This window comes from Symphalangus syndactylus, chromosome 9 (genome assembly GCF_028878055.3).
Source record: "Symphalangus syndactylus isolate Jambi chromosome 9, NHGRI_mSymSyn1-v2.1_pri, whole genome shotgun sequence".
Classification (NCBI taxonomy): domain Eukaryota; kingdom Metazoa; phylum Chordata; class Mammalia; order Primates; family Hylobatidae; genus Symphalangus; species Symphalangus syndactylus.
In genome coordinates, this window is record NC_072431.2 from 23,358,998 (window position 1) to 23,377,487 (window position 18,490).

Here is an 18,490-nt window from a genome sequence, read left to right on the forward strand (position 1 = left end):
TCACTGTAGCCTTGACCTCCTCGGCTCAAGCAGTCCTCCTACCTCAGCTTCCCGAGTAGCTCGGACTACAGCCATGCACCATCCCACCCAGCTATTTTTTTTTTTTTCTCTTTTGTAGAGTCGGGGTTCTCACTGTGTTGCCCAGGCTGGTCTTGAATTCCTGGCCTCAAGCAGTCCTCCTGCTTCAGCCTCCCAAAGTGCTGGGATTACAGGCATGAGCCACTGTGCTTGGCCTCAAGAAATAATTGAATCAAAGAAAAAATATTCTTGGTATTATTACATGACTTAAAAAACAATTCAGATTGGTCTTTCCACATGAATTTTTACCATATCCTCAGGGGAGACACTTGCAGTAATAAAAGTAAGCCAGCTTACAATAACTCACTAGCAGTTTTATTGCTTAAATATTCAAACTACAGTATTTTTTCCTGCAGTTATTTGAAATGTCTTTTTCTTTAAATGTTTATAAGCAGTCAGTAAATACTTTACCAACTTAACTTTTAAGTACTTAGGTGACTTAGAATATAAGCCAAATATATCTATATACGTATAAAATTAAGGAGAGAAATAGAAAAATACCTGGCAATCCTGCTCTCTTATTCAGTGTGATATTTTTAGTCATAGTTGTTATGAAAACACACTACAAAAGCAGTTTGATACAGGACTCCTTTCTATATCCAGATTTTATAGTCTGCAGTAATAGCTATTATTGATCGGTTTTAAGAAAATATCCACTTGGGTCAAAATATGTATACCTGAACCATGTTAAAGAGCTGTGTTCCATTTAAGTTTCTCTTTTCAATACAGAATGGTTAGAGAACGAATGTTGCTTTTGGTCTAAGTATCAGATTCTTTTATTGAGCTATGGAATTTGCATATCTGTACATTTAGTAGGCATGGTTAGAACTCTTAAGATTTTAATCCACATTATCACCTCCTTCCTGAGTTTCTAAGGGCCATGATTATGAAGCCTCAGCAGTGTTTTTAACAAAGTACACTGTAAATTGTAACCAGAAGGCAGCAGCTTTAAAGGAGTGCTTATTTGCCTAAATGGCTGTTGACATACTTAATATAATAGTTTTGTATCTGATTCTAGTATGCTAAAGCATTTCAGTATTATGAGAATACAATTTATACACTGGATCCCCTTGTACTTTTTCTTTCAGTTGTCAAAATGTTACCATTATTGCTGGGATTCTAAGAAATCTCTACAAATGCCTCTGATGACATCAGAAACAATTGGTTCTAATCCTGTGAACTCTCTTGTGAAGAAAGCATGAGACTCCTTCGGTTTAGAAGCCATATCTTTCAGGTCATCCAGAGGTGCCCAAGCCACACCAACAGAGAAGATAGTGATTCCTACAATGAAAACATTTTAAAGTGAATTAAAAATCAGGTCTAGCTAATATATGGAATTATGTCTATATGTTTTCCATACACTGTTACATAGTTGCAGCGAAAACTGCTCACTAATTTCTGGACAATTAAATCCCCTGAACAAATTAAGTTTTCACAGTCATTGTGACAAGAGTGGCAAAAGAGTGGTCCAAACCAGAAACTCTGCTATATCTATAACTCACCACATTAACAGGTAAGTCATCACTGATAAATATTTGATAAAGTTCAATATCCATTAATGACAGAACACACCTATAAACTAGGAATAGAAGAAGACTTTTAACCTGATCCACAGTATCTTTTTTAAAATCCTACAGTAAATGCAGATGGTGAAAATTTTCCGTATGAGGTTGGCCTGCATCAAACAGTATACTGGAGTCAGAGTCACAATCCATTAAAGCAAGGAAGAATGGCACAAGAGATGGGTTAAGTAAATAGTAAAAGTGTTCAAAAGTTGCAGTGTTTGAGGAATGGTGACTAGTCCTCTGGTAATGACAAATTCTCTTCCATTTCAATCTTTATATTGGCAAACTGTCTAATAATCAGAAAATGTCAGCCTATAGTCCCAAAGCAAAACTAGTGATTAAAAAATAACCGCCCAAGAGGGATCTTATGAAACTGGAGTAATTTCTTCCAGTTTCATTGAGGTATTCTATTTCCATTCACTTTAGTTACTAGAAGGCTTTTAGTACAACCGTACATTTAGGGTAATAATACATTAGTTGGATTCACCTCAATCCTAATTGTAGAAGTTTTCATTTAATCTTTTTTTTTTTGAGACAGGGTCTGGCTCTTTTGCCCATGCTGGAGTGCAATGGTACAATCAAGGCTCACTGCAGCCTCAACTTCCTGGGCTAAAACGATCCTCCTCAGCACCCCCATCCTCGAGTAGCTGGGACTACAGGCGCATGCCACCAAGCCCAGCTAATTAATTTTTAAATTTTTTTGTTGAGATGGGGTTTCACCATGTTGTTCAGGCTGGTCTTATCTTGAACTCCAGGGCTCAAGCGATCCATCTGCCTCGGCCTCCCAAAGTGCTGGGATTACAGGTGTGAGCCACCACACCCGGCATCATTTAGCAGATTCTTAGTGTAGAGTACCATCTATCTAATGCTAGGTGCAATTTTCTATAACTTTTGGAGTTTCTGTAATAGTTTTCCTCTACAGATCTAAGGCTTCATTCCCCTTCTAGTGGTATACAGTGCTCAGAGTGGTAAATACCTAAGATACACAGCAGGTTTAGATGATGTAAAAGCTACTTGGAACAATTTCCAATTGTTCCAATCTCCTTTTCCTGACTCCCACTCCCTGGTAAAAAAAAAAAAAAAAAAAAAAAAAAAAAATCAGAATATTTTTTTCCTCCCCCTCAGTTTTCCTCACTTCTTTTCAGTTCTACATCTAGTTCAGATTGTTCAGCTCAAGCCCAGCATATAATTACAGTTTAATAAAAAATGAAACAATCATACCACTGTACTCCAGCCTGGGTGACAGAGCAAGACCCTGAAAATAAAAACTGTTGTGATCTACCCCTAAAATCCTACCCTATTTTCTGGCTTTTGCAACTTTCAATATCACTAAGGGATAATTTTCACGAAGCAATATTGGTGTAGTCCAGCCTCCTGAACTTTAATCAACCTAATCACTTTATAGCGTGAATACAATCCTGTTAACTATAAATTCAGTAAGCTAAGTATTAAGGAACATGATAGTAAACGGGTCTTTACTTCTTCACAGGTTAGTTGCTGATGTATAAAAAATACTTTTTATAAGCTAGATGTGGAACTTAAATTGCATGTGTTCTCTGTCTTAAGAATAATCTTTCATCAGTATTTGTAAAAATATGTAAGTACATTGGCAGAGGTACTAATGTGTAGAAAGGAAAAAGGTTATGTCATTAGGAATTAAGTAGGGAAAAGAGGTACAGAAGAGTATTTAAAAAAGCAAGTCCATTGATTGTTCCCTCCTGTCACTCAGTTACATCCTCAGAAAGGGAATCTTTGCTTTTTAATGTCTTCAGGAACGAGGCCTGTGCCAAAAGTAATATTAAGGCTGGGGTGAGGAAGAAAGAAACCCTTCTTATACCCTTTTATAACACCAGAGTGTGTTTTTATTAAGGGGGGGGGGGTGGAAAAGGAAAGTTTTGTTTTTTTTTTTCTTTTTGAGAGAGTCTCACTCTGTCGCCCAGGCTGGAGTGCCATGGCATGATCTCAGCTCACTGCAACTTCTGCCTCCTGGGTTCAAGTGATTCTTGTGCCTCAGCCTCCTGAGTAGCTGGGATTACAGGTGTATGTTACCACACCCAGCTAATTTTTGTATTTTTCGTAGAGACTGGGTTTTACCATGATGGCCTGGCTGGTCTTGAACTCCTGACAGGTGATCCACCCACCTCAGCCTCCCAAAGTGCTGGAATTACAGATGTGAGCCACTGTACCTGGCCAAGGAAATTTTGATGGGATAGGTAAAGTCTATGGGAGACCTTAGGAAACTCATGCCAGACAAAACTTGACTAAAATAAAAGTTAGGGTTGGGTATGGTGGCTTATGCCTGTAATCCCAGCACTTTCGGAGGCCGAGGTGTGAGGATTGCTTGAGCCCAGGAGCTTGAGACCAGCCTGAGCAACAAAGTGAGACCCCCATCTATACAAAAAAAAAAAAAAAAATTAGCCAGGGGCAGTGGCATGTGCCTGTCGTCCTAGCTATTCAGAAGGCTGACACAGGAGGATTGCTTGAGCCCAATAATTGGAGGTTGTAGTGAGCTCTGATCATGCCACTGCACTCCAGCCTGGTGACAGAGCAATTACCTGTTTCATACACAAGAAAGTTAGGATAAATTACTGAATGGCAGATTCATGGTAGGTTATAAGCTGGCTATTTGGAGATACAGTCCAAGTTTGAGCTAAATATGAGCACCTGTAACATTTCCTTAACGTGACATGGTTCTCATGGCAATTCTCTCAACAATACAGTGGTTAAAAATGTGCACTCTGGAGCCAGAATGCCTGGGTTTGGATCTCGGCCTTGCCACTTACTAGATGTGCCATTTCCAGGAAGTTTGCTTCCTTATCTGTAGAATGAGATGAGTAGGGCTGCTTTGACAGTTAATATTGGGTAAAGCCACAGGTGTTTGTTTAATGAAATAAATGCTTAAATTTTTATTTACTCCTAAATTCACTGAACCGTTTTTTCTGTTCCCTTCTGTAAAGAACAAGGACCTTACCTGCATCATGTGCAGCAGCTGCAGGGCCTTGGACATCATCATAGGACTGCCCATCTGTGACAATTACTAGGAAGTTCTTGTTGGGGCTCTCCCTTATAGGGCCAAACACATTTCTAACAGTAAAGGAAATGGCATCACCAGTAGCTGTTCCACCACTCATATAGCGGATGTTTCTGATAACAGCTAGGACATTCTCTTTGGTGCTATAGTCAGTGAAACTGAACTCCGTGCGCTGATCATAAGTAAACTGTACAGCAGCTATCTTGGCACCAATGTCCGAGATTTCAAAAGTCTTGGCTATGTTGGAAACAAATTCAAGCATGAGGCGGAAATTGCTATCTCCAACACTGCTGGAGCCATCAATTAGAAAGGCAATGTTCACTGAGTTATAACAGGTCTTGCTGCACATCATTTGTTCATGAGTGCACAGCTTCTGTACCAGAGGCTTTACATATTTTGTGGTGCCAAACCAGTTGGGCATGTGGTAAGAGAAGAAGCCATTATTCCGACAGACAGCCTAATGGGGGAGACACATAAAAGATATCCAAAAGGATCAAAAGTTGTTTCTTCTTAAAAACTGGAAAATCCTGAATGTTACAAGTTAATCTAGATAACAGGCAGTCAGCACTGCACTTAGAGGTCCAAAATGGAACACCCATCACTGTAACAGAAGATAACCCTCACCACTTTACCTTGTCAACAAATGTGACATCCTGAACCATCCCCAGTTCTTCAGGGATAGGCTTGGCCACAGAAACTATAAATACATTGACACCAAACTCTCTGGCCACAATGCCTGCTTCCTCGATGTCATCAGAAGGCCAACCATCAATAAATACCACCACCACTTTGGGGATCCCTTTTCTTACTCCAGCATCTACCGTGAAGAATTTCTGAGCAGTATGCTTCAAGGCTTTTCCTAAATTTGAAAAAGAAGCAAACAAGTAGCATTTGCCACTGCTCAAACCACATTTCTGTTTCCCTGTAGCATTTGATGCTGCAAAGTTTAAGAATTATATATAGAACTGGCAGTGGGGCGGGGCACACAAAAAAAGAATTATATAGAACCCAGTTCTGTAACAGATGCATCAGCTGGGAAAGTTTAATTATCTACCAGGCCTATTTATCTTCACAAACCATATTAGTTCCCCCTCCACCTCCTAGAAGCCTCACATTTGTTTACCCCACATCAATTGCCAGTTAGAAACACAAAACTGTTCCCACTTCCATGCATGTGCTCTCTATGTAGCCCTTTGGTGACTGATTAGTACCTCTAAGAAGTCTCTCTTCAGAGTCAACAGTAGTGCTACTCTACTCCCATTCTTTCTGCCACATCTGCATTCATTAGATAAGTCTGTTGATTTTCACTTCTTTTTAGCATTACAAAGAGATAATTCTCCAATGTTACATCTAGTCAATCCAACATATGAGAATTCTAAATCACCATGCTTTATATTTTTTAAAATAAGAAATATCAACACTTTGGTATACTTCCATTATAAATTGAAAATTTATCTCCGATGATCAAATGCAGACCTAGCCAAGATTTCAGTTCCAGGAAGATTTCACATCTGCTCGTATAAAATAGCATAATACTGTTTGACACGTCTGATCACTGATAACCCTCCTATATTACGTCCCAGTTATCAGAGTCTACTTACCTGTATTGGAATTACCCCCTCTGAAACCTACTTCCTTTATGGCAAACAAAACATCTTTGGCTGATGTAAAGTTTTTCAAGTAAAATTCTATTTTGGGATGTTCACTGAGTGGAAGAAAGAAAATGTTATTCAGGGAGAATTAAAAAGGTAAAATAAGCAACATTACATGCCTTAAAAAACAGTTTTAAAACCAGCCAACACACAAGTTTCTTTCTTAATTCCATAGTACATAGTCAACTGAGGCATTGCATCCTTGAATTATTGGGGATATTTCAGAGGTGTAACGAAGTATTGCCATATTGAGGATTTATTATATTCTGGGTAATAAGCCAAAAGCATAACACATGTATAACCTCATTTCATCATAGCTCTACAAGGTTGGAATTATCCCAATTATGTAAATGAAGAAACAGGCTCAGAGCATTTAGGGAGTTTGCCTGATGAAACACAGCTGCATTTTAAGTTCAAGTTGTCTGGCTGCAAAGTCCATGCCTAAATTATACGGAGAACTTGAAATCGGGCTTGGCTCAGAGCCTCGGGTTTAACAGAAGTCCGCAGTTGGGCACCAGGTAGCTAAACTAAATTAGGAAGTGGCTGGGTATGAGACTAGGGTCTGTTCCAGTGTGGGACCCCAGAGGCTCTAAGTAGTGTGGATCTATTAACTCAGATCTCTCTGTTCAGGAGAAACAATTTCATTGATGTGACAGTCAACATTTTTTTAAACGGACAAAGGTGAAATGAATTATAAAGTTACAATTTTGAGTTTTTCTTATAATGAGAATGACATTTGTGGATCTTAAAATTAAGTGTATTTTAAGAGTTTTGAGATCTCATTTCCTATATTTAATATTAAAGGAATTTCAGCTCACTTTTATATAACTACTCTGTGTTCAGCAGAGACTTTTGAGTATAAACAACCAAAGCACAATCTGTTGTGTTTAGTTTCTAGATGAGTCAGTATTTCATAGTGCAAAATTTTAACATCTTAGCATTATCAGTAGCCATTTTATTCAAGATTTTGTGAGGGAGAAGTAGAACACTGACTGTATTTCTGCATACATACCTGATGGAATATTGGGTCATAAAATCAGATTTCATGGGTTGAAAACCTTTTCGCTTGTGGTCACTTTTCAACTATCCAGATTACGACTTATGAAATTAGTCTCATTTTTGTATCCTTGATATATACTGTTCTTTGACTTACATATAAACTGGACATGGTTTACCTATTCTAATGGTCTTTCTAAAACAGAAAAACTACAAACCAGGAAGTTACAAGAAGCTAGTCTTTGTATGAGTCTACAAGGTAATGAAGAATTCATCTTCAAAAAGAATTGGGTCAAAGTAGTCAGAAAAAAGTGTAAGACAAAAAGTACTGCAGGGGAATTTGCCTCATGGGATGTTAAAATGTGCAATAAAACTGTGATAATTAAAGCAGCATAGAAAAAATATGTACGGATTAGCATATTAATCAAAGAAATAGACTTGCTCAAACTCAGGTATAAATGTGATACCATAAGTCAATGAAACAAGGAACCCATTTTTAAGGGTGAGAGACAAATGGTTAAATTATGTTAAAACAGTTAAATTTTCTTCTCACGCCAAAAAATTCTATCTAATCCAAGAGCAGAGCCACTTGTAAAAAATAACAAATGAAATGGAAATTAATATTTGTAATAGCACTGTTTATACAACCTTACACACTGCTGATAGTAGTTTAAACTACTTCACCTTTCTAGGAAGCAATTTCGCTATTTATTTATTTGTTTTTTTAGAGATGGGGTCTTGCTCTGTTGTCCAGGCTGGAGTGCAGTGGTGCCATCATAGCTCACTGCAGCTTTGAACTCCTGGGCTCGAGAGATCCTCACACCTCAGCCTCCTGATCAGCTGGCACTACAGGCATGAGCCACTGTGCATGGCTCAGTTTCAGTATTTATACCAGAGGCTTTAAGTCAGAACCTCACTTTTAGAAATCTAACCTGACGAAATAATCAGAGATGGGCACAAAGATGATATAAGGATATTCGTCACAGTGTAGTGTGTAATGTAGTGAAAAAATAATAAAAAGAATGACTAAATAATCATGCAGAGGAATATTATGAAATATTTTTGATGAATATTTGTGATATGAGAAAATGCTAAAAATACTAAAGGATGAAAAAAACAGGATGCAGGGCATTTTTAATAGTTTGAGCTTTTAAAAAATAATACAGTCAAATATTTCCTTAAAATACTGAAGGGGCCAGGCGTGGTGGCTCACACCTGTAATCCTAGCACTTTGGGAGGCCGAGGCAGGTGGATCACCTGAGGTCAGGAGCTCGAGACCAGCCTGGCCAACATGGTGAAATTTTGTCTCTACTAAAAATACAAAAATTAGCGAGGCGTAGTAGTGCACACTTGTGATCCCAGCTACTCAGGAGGCTGAGGCAGGAGAATCGCTTAAATCCAGGAGGCGGAGGTTGTAGTGAGCAAAGATCGTGCCATTGCATTCCAGCCTCGGTGACAGAGCAAAACTCTGTCTCAAAAAAAAAAAAAAATTATTATAGCGATTATCTCTAGGGCATATGATTTAGAGCATTTCTTTTTTTGTGCTCTATGTATTTTCAAGCTTTCTATAATGAGCATGTTCTATTTCTAAAAGCAATTAATATATATATATTTTTTATTTTTATTTTTATTTTTTGAAACAGAGTCTTGTTCTGTCACCCAGGCTGGAATGCAGTGGTGCGATCTCGGCTCACTGCAAGCTCCACCTCCTGGGTTGACGCCATTCTCCTGCCTCAGCCTCCCGCGTAGCTGGGACTACAGGCGCCTGCCACCACACCCGGCTAATTTTTTTTGTATTTTTAGTAGAGACGGGGTTTCCCCGTGTTAGCCAGGATGGTCTCGATCTCCTGACCTCGTGATCCACCCGCCTTGGCCTCCCAAAGTGCTGGGATTACAGGCGTGAGCCACCGCACCTGGCCAGCAATTAATAAATATTTTTAAATGAATAAAATAGAAAGGTGGTGCTTCAGATCACCAACAAAGAGAATATGGAAAGAGCTAAAAAGAATAACAGAATAGGGAGGTGGAATAGACATATCACTGCTTCTTCCTTCAGAAAAGAGAAATTAGGAATTGAGCAGAGTAGATAAGCAGAGGTGACTTGTGTAAGCAACAGGACTCTCCAGTCTACCTTCTCGTTCTTATATAGATAGCACACAGTTTTCTAAATTCTTTTATTCCAAAAAGTAGGCACTCAGATCTACTCAGTCTGCCCAGGCAGTCTTAGATCCTGAACTTACAGTTTGGGAACCCAGTGTGTCCATAACTCAAATGTTTATACTGAACTGACATGTACCCACTAAAAGGACTGATCATTTGTCATCATTCAAGACTCATTCAAATCTCCTCTCATTTGATTTTTTCTTTTCTTTTCTTTTCTTTTTTTTTTTTTTTTTGAGACATAGTCTCACTGTTGCCCAGGCTGGAGTGCAGTGGTGCAATCTCAGCTCACTGCAATCTCTGCCCACTGCAATCTCTGCCTCCCAAGTTCAAGTGATTCTCCTGCCTCAGCCTCCCAAGTAGCTAGGATTACAGGTGCATGCCACCACATCTGGCTAATTTTTGTATTTTTAGTAGAGACGGTGTTTCACATGTTGGCCAGACTGGCTTCGAACTCCTGACCTCAGGTGATCCACACACCCACTTGGCCTCCAAAGTGCTGGAATTACAGGCGTGAGCCACTGCGCCCGGCCTCATTTGATTTTGAATGTATCCAACACAAAGAAATGATCAATGTTTGAGGTGATGGATATGCTAATTACTCTGATTTGATCACTATACATTGTATGTATGAAAACATCACTATGTACCCCATAAGTATATATAATTATTATGTGTCAATTACAAAATAAATTCATAATTTTTTTAAATCTCCCATTTTAACAAGGTTGGTACCTGGCTTGAACAAGGCCCACATGTGGTCCTTCTGTTCCAATTCCCAACATTAGAGCCACTTTTCCAACAAAATTCTTCTGTAAATTAAATCGGCGCTGCCCAATATTAAAGCTTCCATCAATCAGAAATGCAATGTCTGCTTTACAATCTGTGAACAACCAAACCAGTCCCCTCATTAGCAGTTTCAAGAGGAGGGAGGGAAAATGCTACCTTCCCAAATGGAGATCTTGATTCTTACCTTTATTGCCAGTTTTCTTCTCGGGTGTTTTCTTTAGTCGTTTACCTGAAATAAAAGATGCACTTGGCATTAACAAAAGGAAGACAGTTACATAGCAAGAAACCCACATGGAGAGAAGCTCATAACAACAGAGTGCCATTCTTGAAAGGACTTTTTAAAAAAATTAATTGCCTCAGGATTTTCTGGACTAGGGAAAGCAATGACCCAACAAATAAACAAATCAGTATGTAGGCCTACATATTTGATATGCCTCTCATCCAGGACTTTGATACCCCAAACCCACAGGTGAGGCAGGATCTCAGCATTAAATCCTAATGTTCTTAATATCTTTAACTTTAAAACTACCATAGTCATACAAAAGGGGATCCCTGGCTATTTCTTAAAATAGACACACATTCCTTTTAGTCACATGACAGTGCAGTAATTAAAGGAATTTAATGAAGCAAATGGAACTAGAAGTTCATGGTACTTTGACCAGTTTTTAGGCGTGGTTTATCAAATCTGGGAGAAAATAGGACTTTTAGAGAATTATTAGGCTGGGTGCAGTGGCTTATGCCTGTAATCCCTGAAATTTGGGAGGCTGAAGTGGGAGGACTGCATGAGGTCAGGAGTTCAAAACCATCCTGGGCATCATAGCTAGACCTCTGTCTCTAAAAAAAAAAAATTGGCTGGGTGTGGTGGCATGTGCCTGTAGTACCACCTACTCAGGAGGCCAAGGTGAGAAGATTGCCTGAGCCTAGGAGTTTAAGGCTGCAGTGAGCTATGATTGCACCACTGTACTCCAGCCTGAGCAACAGAGTGATACCCTATCTTTAAAATACACACATAATGAATGTTTCCATATGTAATATACCAATAAACTTAAGATATTTGCTTTGTTTCTTTTTAACATCAAATTTCTTTAAGAAAAGCTTCTACCAACAACACGTGTATTCATAAATTCCAAATGCTGTGCCAGGCAACTAGGAGATAGGTTTCATAGTTCATACCTGTTGGTGGATGTGCTGTGGACACTGCTTGTCCTGTGGCCTCCTGTGTACTACTTTTGCCTTCTGTTAAAATAAAATAAGCTTATTTTTTTCCTTTTCCTTCTTTACCAAAGTATTATGAATCTAATTTAGAGCTCTCTATGATGACAAATGTAATAGGGTAATGGTGATTGTAGTTACAAACATCCTGCTGCATGCTAGTTTCAGAGAACCAAAATGCTTATCCATTGCATCTTCAAAGGATCATAAAAAAATGAATTTAGTAGTTTTTCAGTTCCTTGGTAAGTGTCCGGGCATTCTGACTGCAGATAATTCAAGTTTCTATTGCCATCATCTGCCAGTAAGATTGTCTTCTATTCACCCAAATTTGGCTTCAGTGGGTACTTGACCCCTCAGTCTAACGTACAGTTTACCTCTATAGGTCAACTTTAGTCTTGATCACAGGTTTTTCCATCAAGGTTAAAGAGGCTGAGCTAAAAAAAGCAGAAAACTTTTGGGGGGTGGGAGAATATTACAGAATGAGAACAATAATTATACCTACTAGTTACTGTGAAAGAAGCAGACCATCTAGAAAGCATTTGAGACTGGATGCCGTTGGCATCTACTGAGGAATAGTTTTCTCGACCAGGTAGGCTATAGACTCGTACGGGTCCCCCTGAGTTGCTGATTACTCCCCTGCAACACAAGAATAGCAGCTGAGATGCTATCCACACTTTTTCAGGGCATCCCACTGACTTATAGTGCCATGTTGTATTATTGCTTTGATTAATCAAGAAAATAGCTCATCAGGGAAGTCATCTAAAGATTCTACTTTATTTATTTATTTATTTATTTATTTATTTATTTATTTATTTATTTATTTGATGGTGTCTCGCTCTGCTGCCCAGGATGGAGTGCAGTGGCGTGATCTCGGCTCACTGCAACATCCACCTCCCGGATTCAAGTGATTCTCCTGCCTCAGCCTCCCAAGTAGCTGGGATTACAGGCATGCACCACCACGCCTGGCTAATTTTTGTATTTTTAGTAGAGACAGGGTTTCACCATGTTGGCTAGGTCTCGAACTCCTGACCTCAAGTGATCCGTCTGCCTCAGCCTCCCAAAGTGGTGGGATTACAGGTGTGAGCCACCACTCCCAGCTGCTGCTAGCCTTTTAAAAACTTGCTTACACAAGAACAAAATTTGCCTGGAAAAAAATGGTTTTGTGCTGTTGAACTTCTTAAGTGTTGATAAGAACACGTTTGTAATATCCCATTACCCACAACTTAGAAATTCAGAGCACCAAACAATTTTCCTAAGATACTCACTTTAGCTACATGCCCTTGGACTGAATTTTTTTAGAAGTATTATACTGGCTATTCTACTGCAGGATAGCATGGCACTTGCTAACAATAGTCACCTTGGGCAAGATACTTGACAAGTCTCTGAGTTCAGTTTCTTCATCTGTAATTGGAGTAAAATTCTACCTACCTTGTAGAGTTGTAGTGGAAGTTAAAACAATAGCTGGCACATAGTAATAACTCAGTAATACATCACATGATTAGGAATGTTTTGGAATCATAGCAATCTAGCCATCAAGAGGTAATGCTATTTGCCTTTTGTCAGAAACTTTCCATGTGTATTTGGTGTTTCAAGTATATCCAGGAGAACCTTGAAAATATATCCATTTTCTGTGGCCACAATGGCACCAAAAGAAAGAATGCAGGGAGGAAAGGGATCCAGATGGCTAAAGCAGGAAAGGAAACAATCACGTTTGCATTTCTCTCCCACCCTGGTGTGTTTGGGCTTACCTGTGGACAGCAGCCCCACATATGCTCGATACAGAAGCATATACTATGTTCCCATACACGGAGAATTCCTCAAGAGGGCAGCCCCCTGGGCAGAGGACATCTGCTTTCTGTTTCCTGATGTCCAAGCCTCTAGTAAAACATGTGATAGCAATGGGAGCTGAAGAAAAAGGAGATAATATTGTAAGCATTCTTAGGACTTCTTGGGACATAGTGGTGGGGAGACTACCGTGTGAGATTGAAGTTTTACTTCCCTAATTTCTACACTTCTAGTTATGAATATTGACTTTATACCGTTCCATACCAGTCCAGATTTTGGCAAGCCACAAGGTTGTTTTCCAATCTAATATAGTCCCCAGCCACTATAAAAGTCTAATGTGAAAGTTCTGGGTTTTTATTTTGTTTTTGTTTTTGAAATGGGGACTTGCCAAGTTGCCCAAGCTCGGCTCAAATTCCCAAGCTCAAGTGATCCATCTCCAACTCCCTAGTAGCTCGGATTACAGGTGTGCCACTGTGCCTGTCTTCTCAGTTCTTAACTAGGTTGGAAATACATAATTGGAACTATATCTGAACTAGAAAATAAGTCATTTAATATTTATTAATTATAGAAATATAAAAAATCTTGGCTGGGTGTGGTGACTCATGCCTATAATCCCAGCACTTTAGCAGGCCAAGACAAGAGGATTTGCTTGAGTCCAGGAGCTCAAGACCAGCCTGGACAACATAGCGAGACCTCATCTCTTCTAAAAAAAAAAAAAAAATTTTTTTTAAATGGCCACACGTGGTGGTGCATGCCTGTACTCTCCGCTACTGGAGAGGCTGAGGTGGGAGGATTGCTTGAGCCCAGGAGTTTGAGCTTGCAATGAGCTATGACTGCATCACTGCACTCCATCCTGGGTTACAGAATAAGATCTTGTCTCCAGAAGAAAAAAAAATGTTTTTTAAATCTCAACTTTGATGACACTGTGTACATAGTTGCTTGAGGTAGAGATAGTAAATCTAGATTGAGCCTTTGTGGAACATTTTCATAGACATGTGCATAAATCAAAGCCATCCTTTCCTTCATAGGACCATTTATCCTAGTTAGCCTACAAATGCAGATCCTTAAAATCACACATTAAGGAAGCCAACAAAAAGATGCTTAGATTCACAGAAAGTTATCTAACTCGATTGTTCATTTTATAGATGAGAAAATTAAAGCCTTGGGGTTAATTTGCCCAAACAACATTCTATAACTCCCGAAGGACAGAAAACAGAAAAGTGAATCCCTTCAAAATAGAGCATTTTTATCTTAATTGAACCTGATTATTTCTGCTCCAGATCTGTCCAAAGAGATTTATCAAGCAGCGGATGCATTTTTAGAAAGCACTGTTAATATTCTCAAGTTTTACACTGTCAACCTAACAAAGAATAAAAGTTTTTACTATAAATGATGCTAGGAAGAGACAAGCTCTTGGCAACAAGTAACAAGATAACATAATACAACATGTTAATTTGTGAATTTACTGTCGATACTAAATTGAGATTAATGTTATTAAATGCTATTTTTCAAACATGGGAAGTTGTAGTTATCCAAACCTTTCTAAAACATATATTAATTTTAAAAACATTTTTCCCAAGGCAGAGGAATACTTTCTGGCCATACTGTCCAACTGAGTACCTTGCCTGTGACAAGCACCCTCCTCTGTGCCCCTTTTTTTTTTTTTTTTTTGAGACGGAGTCTTGCTCTGTCGCCCAGGCTGGAGTGCCCTTTGTGGTGACAGGTACCCTGGACTTTACATTCCATGGAAGAGAAGGAAGGACGCAGGCGCAATGCCCATTTCTTAGCTCTGAAACAGTCTAGAGAGCTGAGAGGTTAAAATCCTTACCCCTAAACAGCCTCACACCTATCATCAAACAGCCTTAATCCTTCCTCCCATTTTCCGCTGAGATGGGGGAGGCATCGGAATCCGGTGCCAAGACCGACCGCCTTTAGTTGCGAACACTGACTTTTGTTAAGTGGAGCGGGAGAAATACAGCCATGTGGGATACTTAACCCTCATTCCTGCTTTCAAGGAAAACAAACGGTAGCTCTTAGGAAAGCGTTGCCTTTTACACTGTGGAAAATACACCCAACCACACACCCATACCCGGACCTCTACACGTGGTACAAACTTTTTAAACTCTCTCGCGTGTAGAGTGAGACCGCGAGTGCTTCTGATTATAGGGGTTACACCTAGAATCATAGCTAGCGAGTCAAACAAGGTGGGACAACGACGTTCGCCTCCCTCTCTCTCGGCTACGGCAACCTGAAGTCGGGTCTGGGCGGCTTCTCCTCCACCCCCAAACGCAGCAGAGCCCAGGACTGGTGCGCTCCTCGGTGAGGCTCAAGGAGTCCTCCTTCCTCGACCTCCTGCTGCCGGCGCTCGGCGGGCCCGGGGTCTGGGGCTGTGGGTGGGCCTGGAGGAGGCGTTCTTCCTAGTGCTCTGGGAGAACGTCCCCCCACTGGATCCCAGGGGCCCCGTACCATGGGAGAAACAGGTGAGCAAGAGCAGATCGCCTTCAGGGGCTAACGCGGGCTCGCCACGCGGCGGCTCCAACCTTCGCGCCTTCCTCCTCGGGCCGTCGGGCCGAGGCCCAGGGGGCTGGATTTGAGTCCCGCTTGTACCCGCTGGTGCTCAGCCCCTGCGACCGCCTGGACGCACCCCAGCTCCCCCACTCACCGGCTCCCTCGCTGCCCGCGGGCCCTGGCAGCAGCAGCAGACACACACCTGCGAAGAGAGAAGCGTGAGGGCTGGCTCCAGCCTCCACCCAGCGGAGCAAGGGGCCGGGGTCGTGAGGGGCGCGCACCCACCGAGGCCGAGAGCCGGGATCCAGGCTGCAGACATGGTGACTGAGAGGCTGCACACACCTGGGAGAGAGGGAGAATGCGGACAAGACCAGGGTGTGGGAGGCCCCGCGCGTCACCTCCTCAGAGCCCCGCACCCTTCGGACCCCCGGGCGCGGCGCAGAGGACAGAGGACCCCGACGACCCGCTGATCCAGGCCAGCGCCCCTCTAGGTCTAGAGGAGGCGCCTCGGCGGCAAATCGAGCCAAGTCTAGGATCGGTGTGCAACACTGCACCGCGGGGAGGCGGGGGCGCCAAAACGAAGACAGGCTGGGAGCGACAAAGAAACAGGGACAGAGGCGTCAGGGATCCCTCGCACCTGCGCCCGCCGCCCGGGGCTCCGCACCTGCTGGAGATCCACTCGGCTGCGCCAGAGTGCGGAAGGCAAGGCCCCCGCGGCCGCTATAAAGGCTGGGCCGCGCGCATGAGCACTGTGCGGGGGGGCGCGGGAGCCGGTCCCCCGGGGCCCGGCGGCGACCTTCCAGCTCCGCCTTCGCCCCCTGCCGGCCCCGGGGTGAGGCCGGCGCGGAGGCGCCTCCTCCAGCAGCGCGGGCTCGGCCACCTGGACGCGGCGCCGGTCCCTAGAGGGGGCACGAAGGTCCCCGCGCCGGCGTCTCAACGAGTGTGGAGGGCCGGCGGAACCGACGGCGGCAGCAGCGGCCTCGCCAGCCCTGCTCTGCCGGGACCAGGGCTGCTGAGGCAGCGGCGGGCGCTACCCGCCCCACCCAGCGAGGCCTGGAGCTTCTGAGAGCTGCCAGGTCCACGCGGCCTGAGAACCGAACTTCCCAACTTGGTGCTCTCGTGGAAACAGAGTTCCTACTTCTGAAATAAAACCACCCTAGGTTTGGTAAACTCATGCCGCATTTTCGTTAGAAACCCTGTCAACTGACTGCTATCTCGTTGGACCTTAGAGATTCGGCCTTGCGCCTTCGTTTCTGCTGGAGTCCTACTTTCCCCAGTGGTTCCATTTGTGCTCCTGCCTAGAGCCAAACGTGTGAGGTGGCCCAGACCCCAGCAGCCGGTACCTTTGCTTCTTTCCCACCTCAGGAAGAGTTAATGGCTGATTGCCTTTCCAAATTCCCAGACTCGGTGTCTTGTGACTGCACAGAATCTCAGATTTGATAATGTGTTCTCCTTCTCCCCGCACCATCCTGCTAACGTTTTACAAATGGAAATGGAGAAGGAGCAGAATTCTTGAGGAGTGTTAGTGACAGGCGACCTGCATGGCAGCGGAAGAACCAGACCCAGGCCCAGACGCTAACCTTCCTGGTACAATAGAAACTTTTTCAAATAGCTTTATTTAGTTACAATTTACATGCCATAAAATCCATCCATTTTGAGTGTACAGTTCAATGATGTTTAGTAAATTTGCAGAGCTGTACAACCATCACCACACGCCAATTTCAGAACAGGTTCATCCTCCCCAAAATGATCTCTCCTCGCCATTGTCGGTCAATCTCTTCTCCCACTCCTAGTCCTAGGCAAACACTAACCTATTTCCTGTCTCTATAGATTTGCCTTAGTGGTCGTTTCTTATAGATGGAATTATACATTGTGGGGCTTCCTTCACTGCACAGAATGTTTTTGAGGTTCATCCATGAGGCATTATAGAAGAGTACTTCCTTTCTTTTTATTGTTGAAAAGTATTCCCATGCCATTTTATACTGAGAAACAAATACACCACCATCACGTGGAAGTCAGCTAGTGTAGTAGTCTTAATTACAACTATCTTCCTGATTGGAATGACTTAGTATTTCTATCAGGCAACTAAGGAGTGTTGATTTCATTCCCTTTACTACCTGAATGTCTTCTGGAGGGAAAGAGACCAAATAACATTTGAGGGATGGGAGGTTTTTGATGTTTATTTTCATGGCTGCTTTCAAGATTTACTCCTTTCTCTGGTACGGAGAATTACCCTCTTCTTAGAAATCCAGTAATCTAGCCACTGCCCCTGATATTTTCCATGGGAGAAATTTCAAGCCTCAGGACAATTAAAGCTGTCTTTTTCATTATTGTTTATTGAGTGTCCTCAATCAGGGTTGGATAACCTCCCCTAATTAGGCTGAACAAATTGTCATGATGCTGTATAATTAGGAAGAGTCTGTACACTGGAAAAAACCTGCCACTTCACAGCTCAGCAGGCAGGTCCCAAATGGCCAAAGGGGTACATGCTATTCAGAGCGCCCACAGGGCACAGACAGCCCTCCTGTGATGTAATTTCAGTGAGTGATTTGGCAGAGTCAAAACTCTGCAGCTATTTCCATGACAGACCCTGAGTCTGAAACCATTAAAAAATAAAGGAAATACCTCACTGAATTTCATGGTTGTTTACCCAGATTCATCTTAATTATTTTGTTTTGAAACATTGAAGAGAAGTTACTCTGTCTTTATTATTT

General features: G+C 42.0%; 1 protein-coding gene across 1 annotated transcript; it reads right to left on the bottom strand.

Moving 5' to 3' along the window:
• Positions 1 to 830: 830 nt before the first annotated feature.
• Positions 831 to 16,531, bottom strand: COCH (cochlin). The gene is given in 13 exon segments (XM_055291595.2): positions 831 to 1,359; positions 4,615 to 5,131; positions 5,307 to 5,533; positions 6,276 to 6,379; positions 10,218 to 10,365; positions 10,456 to 10,500; positions 11,445 to 11,507; positions 11,986 to 12,119; positions 13,232 to 13,388; positions 15,735 to 15,804; positions 15,806 to 15,978; positions 16,062 to 16,118; positions 16,441 to 16,531. Coding segments are annotated over 12 exon segments (1,848 nt in total). The 5' UTR covers positions 16,096 to 16,118; positions 16,441 to 16,531; the 3' UTR covers positions 831 to 1,183.
• Positions 16,532 to 18,490: the final 1,959 nt, after the last annotated feature.